The 17,387-nt window shown below is 41.0% G+C and overlaps 1 protein-coding gene across 1 annotated transcript in view; it reads left to right on the top strand.

Annotated features, from left to right (window-relative positions):
- Positions 1-357: 357 nt before the first annotated feature.
- Fbxo9 (F-box protein 9) overlaps positions 358-17,387 on the top strand; it is a 33,532-nt gene continuing 16,502 nt past the window's right edge. Inside the window, exons 1-6 of the mRNA XM_052714968.1 lie at positions 358-682; positions 5,410-5,493; positions 7,713-7,871; positions 9,426-9,483; positions 11,617-11,716; positions 14,729-14,859. Coding sequence (XP_052570928.1) covers positions 680-682; positions 5,410-5,493; positions 7,713-7,871; positions 9,426-9,483; positions 11,617-11,716; positions 14,729-14,859 — 535 coding nt within the window. The 5' untranslated portion in view covers positions 358-679. The remainder of the gene's footprint in view (positions 683-5,409; positions 5,494-7,712; positions 7,872-9,425; positions 9,484-11,616; positions 11,717-14,728; positions 14,860-17,387) is intronic.

Raw genomic sequence — 17,387 nt, 5'->3', positions numbered from 1 at the left:
TTACTCTTCCCATTCTGACAGGGCACCCAGTGCCCAGGGCGCCTAACCTACGGTCCCCTAGCGTCCAATTAGGATCGACTCAGGGGCTCCACTCCAAACTCAGGTCCAAACATTTTGAGCTAACGTCTGCTTCCTCCTGCCTGGGTGTCCTCAGACCCAGACAAGCGGGTTGAAGGAGGCTGGGCAGCCTGGCCACGCGGAGGGCTGCACCCAGTAGGCCCATCACCCTTGCCCGCGCCGGGCGGCTGCGAGCCAAGCAGGCGACCGCGGCGGCAGCGGCGGCGGCGGCGGCGGCGGCGGCCGTGCGCATGCGCGTCGCGGCGGCGCAGTTTCCGCAGCCGAGCAGGCAGCTCCGCCGCTGCGTCCAGCTCTCTTGCTGTTGGGCCGACGCTCCGGTCCTCGCTCGGTGCTCGGCCTCCGCTGGCGACCGGCGACCCCTCCGCAGCTCGAGTCCCCGGCCGCCGCAGCGCGCCTGCCCCCGGCCCCCTGTCCCGCGAAGATGGCTGCCGTACGCCGGGCCCGCAGTTACTGCCGCTGCCTGGTGCGCTTCTCCGACCGAGAACTCTGCTAAGCCCCGCTGCAGCAGACGGGCAGGAGTAGACACCGGGCAGCCGCCACCCCTCCTCCGGGAGCCGGGCGCGGGGAGCCCCTCGACGGGGCCGGCCGGCCGGCCGCCAGCATGGTAACCGCGGGAGGGGGGCGGGCAGCGAGGGCCGGGCCGTCGGGCCGGGGAGGAAAGGCCCGCTCCGGCGGCTCCAGGCTGTGCGAGCAGGGAGTGGGGTCTGAGGCGAGCGCTCCTGGCCTCTGCCCGAGGGAGGTGGCCCTGGCCAGCGGGGACACTTGTTGATTGCTCCTGTTCTGGCAGCCGGGCCCACAGACGGTCTCTGCGTCTTCGGGAGCCCCGAGTTCAGGACGCACGCCCCCGTGGCCTCAGTGCCCGGGTGTGATGATATTGGCCGACAGTCCTGGCAGACTTGGAGGGCTCCGGGTCTAATGTCGTGGTAGCCGGGGCCTAAGCCACTTCTCTGTGTGCAGGTGGAGAGACTGCGCTAAGCCCCATGTCTCACAGCTCAGGTCTCAACGGGACTGTTGCATGGAATATCTCGTCTCTGCAATGACCAAGAAACTAATCTCCGGCTAAGGCTGAATGAATTAAGAATGAGAGATACCAGACTGACTAGAACACTCAAGTGGTTGTCGTTCCTTAAATGAATTGGCTGAAACGATTTATTTTGTGCAGCTAACCTGGCGCACAGAAAACTCACTAATTGATTATTCTTCTAAACTTTCAAAAGTAGTTCTCTGACCAAGATTAAGCCCTTAACCTTCGTATTTAATTAATGCCATCTGTGAGGAAACTTACTCAAATATACAATGATGCTTGAGTAATTTTCAGTTATGAAAAAAGTGAAAATTTCTTAAACGCCTATTTATTTCAAGTGGCACTGGAATTGACCAAATGTAGTAAAATCCCACATCATACTATCAAAAATCAGGTTAACAGTGGATTCTGTTATAATACAGAAACTCAGGGGAAAAGCCTGTCTTATTACAGGTTTCCCATTTCTTATCTTTGAGATAGGCATTCTGTATTCAACTAATTTTTTTTTTTTTGAGCCTGTTACTAGCGTGGCATGGTGTGGATTTTGGTACAGTGCCAGATCTTCAGTGTTACCAAACCTATAAAGTGTGATCTATGATAAACTTTTAATCATGGAATGTCATATCTGAAAAGATGACCCAGAAATAACCAATTTTCTTTATAGATCTCTCTCTCTTCTTAAATTAAATTGTTTTTAAATTTGTGTGTGTGAATGAGGATGAGTGTATGTGTGCTGGATAGTTTGATGTCAACTTGACACAGGCTAGAGTTACCTGAGAGGAGGGAGCCCCAATTGAGAAAATGCTTTCATAAGATCCCCTGTTGTGGGTGGTGCCATCCCTTGACTGGTGGTCCTGGGTTCTATAAGAAAGCAGACTGAGTAAGACCTGAGAAATAAGCCAGTAAGCAGCACCCCTCCTCAGCCTCTGTATCAGCTCCTGCCTCTAGGTTCCTGCCCTGTTTGAATTCCTGTCCTGATTTCCTTCAATAATAAACAGTGATGTGGAAGTGTAAGCCAAATAAACCATTTCCTCTGCAAGTTGCTTTTGGTCATGGCATTTCATCATAGCAATAGTAACCCTACCTAAGACAGGATGCCATGTATGTGCAGGTGCCCACAGAGGCCAGAAGAGGGTTCCAATCCCTTGGAGATGCTGTGTGCTGCTTGGACATGGGTGTTGGTAACCAAACTCAGGTCCCCTGGAAGAATATCAAGTCTTCAACTGCTGAGCCATCTCTGCAGTTTCACAGTCCCTCCAAAGAAAGGAAGAGATCATAGTGTGATTACTTATATCTTATGTCTCACACTTCCATTCTTCCTAGCATTCAGGAGTCCTAGGCAGGAAAACCACTGCCAAGTCAAGGCCAGCCTAGGCTGTACAGAATGAGACCTGGCTTCAAGGAACAAAAACTCACTAGGTTGGTGTTTTACCAAGCATCATGGAATGTGTTTGATCCTAAAGGTAGCAAAGGTGACCAAGATGTGTTCTCTGCCTTCAGTATACTCATTCCACTGAAGGAAACAAATCATTTCAATACAGAATTAAGGTAACAAAAAGAGAATTGGGAAAAGCTGCCAAGATGAACCTTTACCTGAATCTTGAAGACAAGTCAGAGCAGCTAAGTGAGGAAAACGGTAGTCCAGGTCCAGAGAGCAAGCAGCACCCTGGTATGAGCAGGAGAAGCTCTTCAGATCAAGTAGCTTAGTCTGACTGCCAGGCAATAGCTAGAAGGCTGTCCTACTAAAAGGATATTCTACTGGACTCGGGCCCTTTCTTATTAGCTATGCTTAGGGTTTGCAGTGATAAATCGACGCTTAAAAAAGAGAAATACGCTTCTCTGTGGGATCCATGCCTTTCAGAGTCCCTGATGTATTTCCTAGTATATCTGTTTCTTATTACAACAGAATACCTGAGATCATTTATAAAGAATTCATTTATAAAGGTTCTAGAGGATCAATTCTGGGATCCAAGTGGTTCCATTGCTTTGAGCTTCTGATGAAGCAGCACATCCTGGCAGGAACACATAAACGAGGAAACTGTCTACTTCATGAGCCAGGACACAGAAAAGAAAGAGGTCCCACAGTCTGTTTCAAGGATTTGCCCCCCTATGATGCAAGCACTCCCACTAGGCCAGATCCTACAGGTTCTTTCAACGACCTGGAGTGCCAACCTAAGGACCATGCCTTTTACACATGGACCTTTTGGGGGACAGCTGTCTGAGCCCTTTTATCCAAACCCAAGGTCCAAACTTAGAACAAATGCTTCTTTTGTTTATGCCTTTACTGATGTAACCTTTACAGAGCACCAAGCATTTCACCCTGTACCGGCTAGTCAAGTGTTACTGGCCCCTGCTTTGAGTCTGGTTGCCCGAGATAAGGTGTGAGCAGAGCTTGTTTATGTTATACTGTGTGTGGTGCAAGTGTGTCTGGTTGCTCTGTTCAAAGATCTGTGGTAATAAAACCTTTGCTCTCCTGGAAATAACTTACAGTTAAAATTTGCTGTTATAAAAGTTGCTGTCTTTGGGACTACATGGAATTGCTTTTTTTGGCTTTTCTTCTTTTTCGGGGGTGGCATGTGTGTATGAAACTGTGCATACACCCCTCTGCATGTGTGTGTAGATACTAGACAAGAACACTGGTTTTGGTATTCTCCCTAGCTAACCTTCAGGGTCCTTCCCACATTACCACATTTCTGTGTAGGGCTGCTCACGTCGTCGTCGAGTGGTGAGCAAGTTCCCCTTGCTGATAAGTTACTAGCTAACAGACTGGACTGAGGCAATACTTCATTTTCCGGGGAAGTAGGATTCATTTTAGTCATTTAATTTACTGAAACTAAAAGGATACAATGGAAATAGTAAACGGAAACATTTATTAAGCTCAAAGCTACATACTATAATTCAGTCCACCTTTATTCTACTTGAAGCCATTCCAATGTGAAAGATTGGGTTTCTAATAGAGATAAAATAGAAGAGGTTGGTTTGGTTGGGATACAGCTCAGTGGCTCACTGGTAGAGTACTTGTTTACCATGTGCAAGGCTCTGGACTCAATTCCTCAGCACTAAAAAAAGGAAAAAGAGAAGGGCTTCTCCGCCTGCCTGCTTTTCTCTCCCTCCCTCCCTCCCTCCCTCCCTCCCTCCCTCCCTCCCTCCCTCTTTCCTTCCTTTTAAAGACAAGGTCTCACTCTTTCACTGGCCTGGAACTCAGTATGTCCCTAGGCTGACCTTGAACTCAAAGAGACCTGCCTGCCTCTTTCTCCTGAGTCTGGAGATTAAAGGCGTGTGATACCATGCCTGGCTGAGATACCATGCCCTCTGAAGTTCGATCCCCTGAATGTATGTCACCCTGTGGGTGCTGGGAACGGAACCTGGGTCATCTGGAAGTGCAGAATGCTTTTAACTGCTGAGCCTTCTCCAACTCCAAATCTGAAGCCTAGTGGATTTGATTCTACAGTATTACAAGAGTTAAAGGACAAATTTTCTTTCATTGGTATCATTTAAACTTACCAAAATAGATCATCTAGAGAGAAGCAGTTGTATTTCGTTGGCACGAAACGTCACAGCCTCTATAACGTACTGAGCTTTATGAACACAGAATTGTTTTGGAAAGTTTTTGCTTTTAGTTAGGCTGAAATAATTGTATTTGGAACACTGGTGATAGGACTTATGGCTGCATTTCAGGACACTTGGGTTCCTGCTGGAAAACGCATTACCTGTGAGGTGGTCTTCAGAGAGCCGTGCTGACTTACCAGACTTTATTCTATTTCCTCTCCTAGATCCAGGCACAATTTATAGAAAATAAGAGGCCAAAGAAACATTTACTGATAGCAAATTCTAGATTCAAAATAACTTGTTTGTTTGTTTCAAGACAGGGTTTCTCTGTGTAGCCCTGGCAGTCCTGGAACTCACTATGTAGACCAGCTGACCTCGAACTCAGAGATCCTTTCCGTCTGCCTCTGCCTCCTGAGTGCTGGGATTAAAGGTGTGCACCACCACTGCCCAGCTCAGAATGACTTTTGGATGAGTGGAATTGATATTACACTTTTGGGAACAAAATTTTAAGATTCATGGTGATACTAACACTCCTGTGGCTTAGAGTAGAGAATATGCTTTTCAGACTCATTTTCCTTTGGAAATAAACAGCAGGGTCCTAAGTGCAGTGTACAGCCTTGATATTCAAAGTGGGTTCCACAAACTCAAAGGTGTGGTACTAGTTAACAGTTGTTAACAATTAGTTAACATTTGAGTAGATCACAAAGGGAAACTTGTGTTTGCCAGTTTCCAACGTTGTTCTGGTTTGTTCTCCTCAGGCAGAAGCGGAGGAAGATTGTCATTCTGATGATGTCAGAGTGGGTGATGATGAAAAGGAGAGTCCTGCTGAGAGAGACCTGCAGGTATGTGTGTGTCTTCAGTTCTCTTGACTGCTGGTCCCGTGGGGAGCATTTGTCAGCTCTTTGCGTGGACTTTAGCTGGACTTTCACAGTCTCTGTGTGTTTGTTTGTTTTTTGTATGTAGCCTTGGCTATCCTGGAACTTTCTCTATAGACCAGGATGACTTCTAACTCAGAGATCTGCTTCTGCCCCCCAAGTTCTGGGATTGATTAAAGGCATGTACTACCAGTATCTGCCTGGCTTGGACTTTCATATTCTTTATAGCATACTTAAACCATACCTTTTCTGTAAAAATAGATATCAATAACCACAGCTTTGGAGTTCAATATGTAGTTTTATAATTTTTTTATTACTTTTATTTATTTGTGTGTACATGTGTGTGCCCATGTGGAGGTCAGAGGATACTTTGTGGGAGTCATTTCTTTCCTTCCACCACGTGGGTCTCAGGGATAGAACTCGGGTCATTAGGCTTAGCAGCAAGTGCTTTTACCCACTGAACTATTGCTTTGCTCCCCAGAATGTAGGTTTAAAGTATTCACAATAATACATAAGCATGCCTCAAAGCTCATAACCTTAAATAACAAGGTTGATCACGTAAGAGTTTAAAGTCTGTGCATAACGAAAGGCATGGTAAAGTTGAAAGAAATCACTAGAACAACTGCTTGCCTTGTGGACAAAGGTTTAGAATCCTCAGTGTATAGATTATGTGCATAAATCAGAGGAACAAAAGACAGCAAGGTGAATGGGACAGTTAATGGAAAAATATGAATGGCTGTTAAATATTTGAAGACATAATAAGCCTCATTAATAATTTAACTGGTTTATGGAATACTGTCCAATTCTGTCTGGACTGTGAAAACACACATTCCACTTGAGATTATAAACGGCCATTATTTTTCTGGAGGGTACACAAGCAATGTGTATCAAAATTAAAAGTATGCATTTCCTTTTGGTGCAACAATTCTCCAGGAAATTAAATCTAAGGAAATAACAGGGAAAATGAGTAAATATACTGGTTCAAAGATTCCTGTCATAGCATTACAACATATATGGTACCGTTTCACATGACCTAAATATCCATTACTTGTTCTAAGGAATGGTGCTACCATAATCTGACATACACTATAGCCATTTACAAGGATGAGATAAATCTTGTGTATTAAACTCAAAATTACTGTAATTAAACTGATTATTGAACTTCTAGGTATTATAATACTTGTTTATTTGGTACATTTCATTTAGTAAATAATGAATGCAGCTAAAGATTCTGCAGGTCAGGTATGACTGTAACATGTTAGAAGAGTGTGGGAACCAAAGCCCTGTACAGAACATTTTTAGAACATCTATACGACACCTTTTCAAAAAGTTAGCCAGAAATAATTGACACGATTCTGTTAGAAGTGGCCCTCTTCTGGAGAAGAAGTGTACTGGTGTGAGCTCTCAGGGGGAAAGCAGAATAGAGATTGTTCTTCAGGACACCTAAGAGTCAGAGCCTTGCCAGGGAGGCTGGGAGAGGGAGACAGAAGAGGAAGAAGCCTGGCTGTAGTGCAGTCTTAGTGGACTGCCTGAGCTGGTCCTGTGGGGTTCTGAGGATAGATTGCCCTCACCAGGAGCCAGGTTATTACGGGGGGAACCCAAAGGCAGTATGACCCTGCTGAGGCAGTACCCAGATGGGATGATAACTTGGCTGTTTTTAGAAGTTGGAGTAACAATTTCTTCCTTAAAGGCAGTCTACCACATAAAGGCTTGACTTTTTCTGTGTTTTATATTTAAATGATCTGTGTTTAGAAGGATTTCCTTTTTGGAGTATAGAATGTTTACTGAAAGAGGAGGACTTTGGGCTGACATAGACGTTTTTAGTAGCTTTGTAATATCTACTAGCTGTGCATTATTCACAGTTGTTCAGCACCATATAAATTCAGCCCCTAATTCAGGGCTTATATTTTCAATTCTAATTAAAATTTAATTCTCCAGTATTTTTAGGCTTTTTATTGTATAGACAGACTTACTTTCAACTGATATTTACTCTTTAAAGTTTTAAGCAGAAAATGAATTTTTAAAGTACATTTGTCAGGTATTTGGTTAAAAAGAGAGAGAGTGACTGTTTTCTGGCCTTAGAATGACAAGAATGTACATTGAAGTCGGTTCTGGACATAGTGCTAAGTCACTCCAGAATTTCACTGCCTGATCTTGATGGGTCCTCAAATACCCTTTTGTTACAGGCACAGCTCCAGATGTTCAGAGCTCAGTGGATGTTTGAACTTGCCCCAGGTGTGGGTTCCAGTAATCTAGACACTCGGCCTTGCAGGGCAGGAAGAGGCTCCATACTGAAAGCAGCTGCAGACACCAAAGGAAGGCAGGAGCTGGCAAAGGAAGAAAAGTTAAGTGCTGAAATGCTCTAACAAATTCACTCTTTTTTGCAGCACATAGAGATTTTTCACTGGCATGATTCATCATTAGTCAACTCTGTTGATAGAGATGTGTTTGTAAAGGAAAATAATGTTTTTCTGATATGGAAAAAATTTTAACCAGTATTCCTACTTACCTATTCTTTACAACTTCTAACTGTCTGGGGTGGTGTTATTACTATAGGCTTTGTTGTGATGTCATGAGAAATGTCCCTCATAGCCTTGGGCGTTTGAGTGCTTGGTTCCTAGTGACACTGTTTGGGGAGATGTTGGAGAAAGCATGTCACTGGAGGGAGCTTTGAGAGTTTAAAGACTCAGCCATTTCAAGTTTGCACTCTGCTTCATGCTTGCTGTTAGATGTGAGCCCTCAGCTTCCTGTTCTTGCAGCATGCCTTCACTCCATCCCCCATCCCCACCCCCTACTCCCTACCCCGTGGACCCCAAACCTCCAGAACCATGAGCCCAAATAAAGCTTTTCTTTTGTAAGTTGCCTTGGTCATGGCATTTTATCACAGTAACTAGTACAGCCTTTTTTCTGTCACTTACCATTTTCATGTAATGTTTTTGTTAATTTATTGCCTCTTAAGATTTACCTAGTCTCTTAAAAAATGGATGTCTGGAATTTACAGCAGAAACCCAGAAAGGCAGAGGTGGAAATTTCCAAATACTCTTGTCTTTTCAAAGGATCTTTGTTTGGTTGGTTTTTTGTGTTTGTCTTAAGACAGGTTCTTATTCTGTAGTCCAGGTGGCCTGGAACTCACTATGTAGACCAGAGTGGCCTAGAACTTACCGTAATCTCCCTGCCTCAGCTGCCTATGTCTTAACACATCTCACTTGGCGTCTGGGCTCCTGGCTCTTTGGGAGCTGTAATTAGGTGTTTTGTTACATTTTAAACTGAACATGTTGTCATGTTATGTCATTACCTTATCTGGACAGTTTGTAGCTGTACACACTGGACATGCTCTGCATGCTAGCTGCTTGCTTGACCCTGTCACTGTCCTCTTACATGGGGGCTGTCATCTTCATGTCATCACATCCTAGCAGGGTGCTCCTCAGAGTGGGAGTCTTTACGAGGCAGTGTGTTAGCCTTTCCTTTTATGATTCATAGTTTTTGTGTCGTTCACACAGAAGAGCCACCTATGACCCCAAGATATTTTTCATTTCCCTGAAGTTTTTTTTTCAATAGTTTTGTATTTTGCTTTTGAGTTCATAATCCATTTTGAGTTATTTTTATGTAAGCTGTGAGGCTTAGGTCAAAATCCATTGTTTTGCTTTGGATGTATGTATAGTTTTTACAGCATCATTTGAAAATGCTGTCTTTCTACTATAAATGTACTTTCTATTTACTTATTTATTTTTGTATAGGGTTTCATGAAACCCAGTTTGACCTCACATAAGGATGATCCTGCTGCCTCTGCCTCTCAAGTGCTGGGATTGAGGTCTTGTGGCACCATACCGTAGGTTTGTCTACTTACCATACAGATTTTCAAAAAAAAAATATTCTTTTTTAACCTTTTTGTTTCACAGGCTCGAGAACTCTTCCTGAAGGCAGTAGAAGAAGAACAAAACGGAGCTCTCTATGAAGGTAAAGCCCTACTTCTGAATTGTAGCTCATTAGTGATCAGTGTTTTCTTGTACTGGAATTTATTGGGTATAGAACATTCTCCTCCTTCTACTTGAAATTATTTTTTTTAAGTTAAAAACAAAAATTAGACTAGGTACAGCAGTCATTCCTGTGGCTGGAAGATCCTTGAAGTTTTGAGGCCAACCTGGTCTACATAAAGAGTTCCAGGCCAGCCAGAGTTACATAGTAAAGACCCCTTTTCATAAAAATAATTAGTTAAAATAAATGAATTGTATATAATTTGTTTCCAAAATACATTGCAGGGCAATATTATCATATTTGTAGGATGAGTAAAATAAATTTTCTATATCTAGTTTTGTGTTAGTTATTCATTAATAAAATAAAAATACTGTGTTCTTTTCATGTGTGAAAATATTTTGGATTCATGAAATACAAAGGATGAAATCAAAGAACACATAGGTGGTCTTTCTAAGCTTGACTTTACATTTTACCGAAGGCAGGTGCTACAACTTTTGTCTCTACAAACCCTACAGAAATACATTAGTAAAATGGAGAGGTAGCTCAGTGGTAGCTGTGTGTCATGCATGACCTAGGTTCTGTCTCCAGCAAGGACCTGGGTAGGTAATGTATACATAAGCAGAGTGGTCCTTTCCATATTAAGTTTTTTTTGGTGTTAATGATAGTAATTGGGGCATGAAAAAATGTTTAAGATTAAGTTCTTTGAAAACACATGGAAAATAACATCATTTGAAGTTACTGTATTTATTTGGAAATTTCTTCTACTGATATTTTTATCCATATTTTGAGTATCTAACTGGTCAAGTTCCTTATGTAGTCTGCATTAGTTTGTGAGGCTTCACCCTGTACTTAATATATAGTACTAGACTCAAGAGTGTGGAAACGTTACAGAATATAGCAAATTGAATGAACTTCATCCCAAAGGAAAAGAGCTAATCAGCTTCTTGGGTTCCAGATTCCAGGGGGAGAGATGAGGGGTGCCACAGCTATAAACTGCTTACCCACAAGAGTTGTGAAGAGCAGGATTTAAGCTGGGCCTAGTAGTGCATACCATAATCTCAGTGCTTGGAGGGCTGAGGCAGGAGGGTTGCCACAAGTTTGAGGCCAATATCAGCTATATACTGAGTATACGGGGCCAACCAGGGAAACAAGACCCTGTCCCAAAGGAAAAAAAAAGAACAACAAAAATAACAAGTTTTATGAGTCTAGAGAGATGCTCAGCAGTGCTCACAACTTCCTGTAACTCCAGTGCCACGGGATCTGACACCCTCTTCTGTCCTCTTGGGCACCTACACATATATAGAAATAAAAAATAAATTGGGGGAAAGCCCAGGAGGCCTCAACCCTACACAAAAAAACTACAGGAAACTAAGGTATTCTGAGAATGGAAGAAAAGTTATCCCCAGATTGGAGTACACCAACACCAAGGAGTCAACCCTGAAAACATACACACAGGTAACATACAGCCTGAGCAGGTTATATGTAGGAATATATATGTATCTACATGCACATATCTATATATATGTTAACAATTAATTAAAAGAAAGAGGCCATGAATTTGAAACAGAACAAGGAGGGGTATATGTGAGGGTTTGGAGGAAGGAAAGGGAAGGAGGAAATGTTGTAAATATATGTATAAGCTCTAAAAAGTGGAAATAAAATATTTTAAATAAAAGTAATAATATTTAAAGTTTATTTAGCTGAGTAAGGGCACACTGGGGTAAAGGAAATTGGATTGGAAGGATGAATTGCAAATCTCTTGATTATATCCAGCATTTCATTTTCTTCAACTTTGTGACACAGGAAAAGTTCATCCAGAAGTAATGATTCTGAGCTATAACAATTGCATTAACAAATGGAGTCTCATAAAGAAACACCCACATAGAATCATGTCTAATGAGTCAAAGAGGGTGGGAAAAACATGGGAAGGATGAGAAGATAGTCCCCTAACCTGTTAACCTTGAGAGGATTGGAACCTGAGCAGCATCGTTTGGAGATATGTTTCTTCAGTGTGCTACTGTTTGTATGTTTGAAGTATTCCGCTGTTATAAAAAAGTTAGAGTAACTGACAGAAATGTGTGGCCATAGCTAATTCAGCTTTATCTCTTCTTTTAGCCATCAAGTTCTACCGTAGGGCTATGCAGCTTGTACCTGATATTGAGTTCAAGATTACTTATACCCGGTCTCCAGATGGTGATGGCGTTGGAAACAGCTAGTGCGTATATAATTTGACAGACAGTAATGCGTAAAGTTTATAAATTAAGCACTTTTTGCCATTCTAACTCTGAACCTGCTAAGAAGGTGATGCTGATTCTGTTACTGTTGTGTTTAGTGTGTCCATGTTTATAAGTAGACTTATTTAATTAGAGAAATTTTAAGATTTACATTTTTTTTTTTTTTTGGTTTTTCGAGACAGGGTTTCTCTGTGTAGCTTTGCGCCCTTCCTGGAACTCACTTGGTAGCCCAGGCTGGCCTCGAACTCACAGAGATCCGCCTGGCTCTGCCTCCTGAGTGCTGGGATTAAAGGCATGCGCCACCATCGCCTGGCAAGATTTACATTTTAAGTAGATGTAACAAACATAAGGTGATGAAAGTTCTTAAAATTAAATAGATGATTATTGAAAAGAATGAATTGAAGATATTTCAACCTTCAGAAATCTGTTTAAAGTGGAAAGTACTAAAATGTGGTTAGACTAGTTGATAAATATATTAATTAATGATTGAAGTTGATGGTAAATGTATAGAACTTCATTATATAAGCTGTGTTTTAATCTTTTTGACATTTCAAAAAAAGGCATCTCATTAGGAAAATGCTGAACTATAGTGATCTCATTCTCTTAATGTATATAGATGAGTATTATTAAACCTGTCAAATAGCGTTGCCTAAAAGCATAGGTGCAAGGTATAAGCATTGAGAGAAGTCATGTTTCATTGTACCTGGCAGCACTTCCATCAGTGAAGCATTGATGGTTTAAACGGAAAAAAGATTGAGAGTATATTTCAAAGCAATGCTTTTTTTCAAGACAGTTACAAAATTGTTTTGATCTAACGTCCCTCCAAAGCCCAGCTTGATGGCATTAAAAACAGAGGTGTTTGTGCCCAGAGGAAATGTCAGGGTCAAATGGGCATTACAGGGCTAGGAATGTAGCTCAGTTAGTAGTGCTTCCCCACCCCCAGCACCGTGTCAAATGGGTGTGATGGCACCTACCCATGATCACAGCACTTGGGAGGCCGAGGAAGGAAATCTGTTTAGCACCATCCTTGAATGTATAGTGAACTGAGGGATAGCCAGAGCCACGAGTCCCTGTCTCATTAAGGGATGGGGAACCAATACATAGAGTTTTGTTTTGTTTTGTTTTTTGGCTTTTTGTAACAGGGTCTTACCATGTAGCCCTGGCTGTCCTGGAACTCACAGAGATCCACTTGCCTTTGCCTCCTGAGTGCTGGGATTAAAGGTTTGTGTCACCACCACCTGGCCCATCACATAGAGTTTTGCTAAGGAATTATTTGCTACTTTATTATTTGCTCTGTCTTGAAATAATACAATTACATTTTTCAGTATATATGCTTATCACCAATGTTTCTAATTAAGTTAGCATACAAAATGATGTGCTTCATCTTGGGGTGTGTGCGTGTGGTATAATTCAGCTTTGTTCTTTCTCCTTTCTTGCTGGTCCTTTTCCTACTTCCAGAACCAGTGTTTCTTAACACAGAAAAAAATCAACATTTAAGAGTTGGATAAATCATATTATAAACATCCAATGAAGTCAGTATTAATTGCCTGTTTAAATTTTTCAGCTCATAATACTGTTCACCAAATTAGAGTTAACAGTATGAAGTAGTTCATACTCAAACGAATCATTTGGGCTTTTCCTAAATCATCTTTGAATTTGGATGGAGTTACCTAGACATGGATCTTAGTCAGTTTTATAGCTATGTGCTAGGTGCTTTAAGAAAAAAACGCAGCCAGGTGATGGTACACACACCTTTAATCCCAGCACTTGTGGGGCAAAGACAGGTGGATCTCTGAGTTTGAGGCCAGCCTGGCCTACAGAGCGAGTTCCTGGACAGCCAGGATGGTTACACAGAGAAATTCTTGTCTCAAAAAAGAAAAACAAACAAACAAACAAACGAAAACACTCAAAAAAATGTGTTTGTTTATAAAAACCCAGATGTTATGGGCGCTGTGTAAGGATTCAGTCAAATTTGTATTGCTAGATCCATCGAGTTTGTGTTACCAGATCTGTGAAGTTCTAAGGATTCTGTTTTGGGAACAATTCCACCCCCGTTGAAGTTTTTTGGTTTTGTTTTGTTTTGTTTGATTTGATTTTTTGACGTAGGGTTTCAACACGTCTGTGTTGAAGTTTTATTAGATGGCTCATTGAGTTTATCTAGGGCCAACCATATCTGCTTTCTGTATTATGAAATGCCCTTCCTGTTTTCCTAACTCCATCCTCCTGCAAGTCTTTGTGTAATTCTGATCATCTTTAAGGTTAACTTCCTCAAAATGGAAAACTAAAACAACCTTGCAGCTATACATCTGTAAATATTGGTAGATGATTTGTGGATTCTAAGACTTGTTCAGATTTGATATTTTACTCTTTAAGGTAGTGTGACAGATTAAGGCAATTTCTTTAGAAAACTTAGCAACTCAAATGGCATCTGCATTTTTTTTTTCATATAGTCAGAAGGGATTGGATCACTAAATAGGGGCTGGAGATGTGGCTCAGTGGTTAAGAGCACCGACTGTTCTTTTAGATGGCCTGGGTTCAATTCCCAGCATCCACATGGCAGCTTACAACTGACACCAGTTCCAGGGGATCTGATCCCTTTTCTGACTTCTGGGGGCTCTGCATGGTGCACAGACGTACAGACCAATACCCCCACACAAAAAAATTCACTAAAGAACTTACACAAAAATTTCAAATTGCTTAATTTTTTTCACTAACTCATAATATCTCTACAATTAAACTAATTAAATCTCAATGCCTGAACCTAAAAATCCTAACTCTTTGAATAATTACCAGAACATTTTTGTTTGAACAACTGGTATGGTGCTTTGTAACAAGGCAGGACACACATTAGCACATCTTTTAAAAGTAGTAAGAAAGTTTGTTTTTTAGGTGAGTTTCTAAAGCCGTTTTGAAGGTGCTATGAAGAAACAGGTTTTAACCTGTGTGCTCTTATGGCCTGAGGCATTCAGTGACTCACTCCCTCTTCTTTTCAGCATTGAAGACAATGAGGATGACAGCAAGGTGGCAGATCTCTTGTCATACTTCCAGCAGCAGCTCACATTTCAGGAGTCTGTGCTCAAACTGTGTCAGCCTGAGCTTGAGACCAGTCAGACTCATATATCAGGTGGGTGGCTTCTTGGTTGTTTTCACTCAGAAACACTTGAACCTTGGTGTAAAGTCAGATAGTTAGTGCCCTAGTTCCAGATGTGATGGGTGATCTAATTATAATAGAAATAGCTGTAGATGTAAATCTGTGCTTTTCAGAATCTGAAAGAACAGAACTGGTGATGCAGGAATTTGGGATGACATACTTTTTTCATTGAAGCCCTTTGGAAACTGGAGGAACAAGGTGTCAATAAGCACATCAGGCAGAGTGTACAGTGGTCATGATAAGGCAAAGTTTTCAGAAGTTACATTTTCATATAACTGTTTAAAATTTTCTTAAATGAAAATAGCTTTAGTGTTAACCGTAGGCAGAGTTTTTCTGCTGATCAGCTCTGTCCCAGATAACAGACTGACCAGCTGCTCCCAAATAACCACAGAGAGACTTAATATTAATTATAAATGCTCAGCCAATAGCTTAGGCTTGTTTTTAGCTAGCTTTTACAACTTAAATTAACCCATTTCTATTAATCTGTGTGCTGCCCTGAGGCTCGTTTACCTCATCTATGAACTTCCCATCCTGTTTGCTCTCATGGTGTCTCCTCAGACTCCGCCCTTCTTCCCAGCTTTTTATCTGCTCCAAAAATCCTGCCTAGCTACTAGTTGTTTAGCTTTTTATTAAACCAATCGCAGTGACGTATATTCACACAGTCTAAAGGAATATTCCACTGTTCTTTTTATTTTGTCTAAATAAAAAAGAAATGTTTTGATTTTAACATACTAAAATTATAATATAACAAAAACAGTTATCAAGTAAGAATTAGTTACAACATCCACTCAATTTGTATTTGGCAAATTTAGAGAAAATATTCTATTATTTATCTTGTCTTTGTGAGTCTAAAGTTTCATACCTAACTTACCTTTTATCATAACTAAGGAAAACTTTAAGTCTAATTATTTAGTCTTTAACACCATCAAAGACCCCAGAAGAGTGTAATGTTACCTAATGACAGGGACATCTGGCTGCCAGGACAGTCACCCAGAGTTCTTTTGTAGCATTGGGGCATCCATCTTTGACTTATAGCCCTACTCTGTCTGACATACTTTTCTGAGAAGCAGGGAATTTTGAAGGACTGTCTTACCTTATATTGGCAGTTTGATAGTCGCTTTCTTTCACATCCTGTGGGTCCAGTTTGGACAGTAAACTATCAGCAGTTGAGGCAAGGCCAGTTTTTTGCCCAAATGGCAAGCTTTTTCCATAAAGAAAGCAAACTCCATACTTCTTTTGAAGTAAATTGGCCCTGTCAGGAGCAGATATATCTCACTGTCATGAAAAGCCTTAGGTTATTAAACATATTAAATGTCATATACTGTAGGTCTTTGAAGTGTTTGAAGATCACCTATCTATCTAAATATATCTGTTTAACCTTGAAAACATACCTAACATGACTACAAGTTTGGTTATTATAGATGACTAAGTACTAATCTGTATTTCTTAAATGAGCTGCATAAACATAATACCCCAAACAAGAGTAGAAACATACATACAGTATAACAAAATTAACTTTAAATTTGTATCAAGAAACCAAAATCCATACCAATGTAAAATATTTTGAGATTAATAGTTGTTTTTTGGATTAAAGTAGATTTAATAATCTTCCCTTTTCTATATCACATCCCCCTTTTTCATTTAGAAAGAGATCTTAGAATTTAACTCCTTTGTTTAGTTTTTTTTCCCCTAACTATAACGAATAACAACTTATAACCAACCCCCCTAAACAATTACAAATATCCATAACCCATCTTTTGGGAATGTGGGTGTTGTTTTTTGTAGACTGTTCCTTGTTGTCTGAGGCACTGGCGTCTTTGGGGGAACCTTGAGAAAATCAGGATAATTGTTAAGTTTTGGCTGAAGTAGTTAGTGAGGCTGAACTGTCTTAGCCAGCAGCCTTGAAGCTGTTTTGGATGCAGAACTCTGAGGAAACTGAAACAAAGGCATTTTGAGGTGCTGGATCACCTGGGTCATTCGTTTTTATTGGTGTTTGGTTTCCTTGCTCTGAAAATACATGAACTTTTAAAGATAACATACATGTCTGTATTAATTATAGACTTTGTGTTGTACACAAGTTAGCCAAAGATGATTTTTTGTTTGTTTGTTTTATGTTTGAGCGGGTAAAATATGTTACATGTTTTGTAGTTTTTCTAGGTTTATTTTTTTATGTCTGTAGCCAGGATTTTCAGGGTGTCTTCCCTAATCAAACCTGATCCGTATCAACCTGGAATGAATCCACAGCCTCTCATTTCCTGTGGAAATAAAAGCATAACCTCTCCCCTAAAGCAACACACCTTTTGATTTCCATTTTGAAGTTAAGATATTTTTAAAATATAAAGGTTGGTTTAATCTAGCAGCTTTTATAATCCAATGTCTCTTAGCAGCTATCACCCCTTTATCAACAGTCAAAAAATTCAAAGACAACACAATAACATACAGGATCCAGACTCTCTCTGTATTTCCCATCTATATGTGGCATATATATCTTTACTCCTTTT

The sequence above is a fragment of the Peromyscus californicus genome, unplaced genomic scaffold (assembly GCF_007827085.1).
Source record: "Peromyscus californicus insignis strain IS unplaced genomic scaffold, ASM782708v3 Scaffold_11__1_contigs__length_118956290, whole genome shotgun sequence".
NCBI classification, from domain to species: Eukaryota; Metazoa; Chordata; class Mammalia; order Rodentia; family Cricetidae; genus Peromyscus; species Peromyscus californicus.
This window is presented reverse-complemented; position numbering and strand designations above follow the sequence as displayed.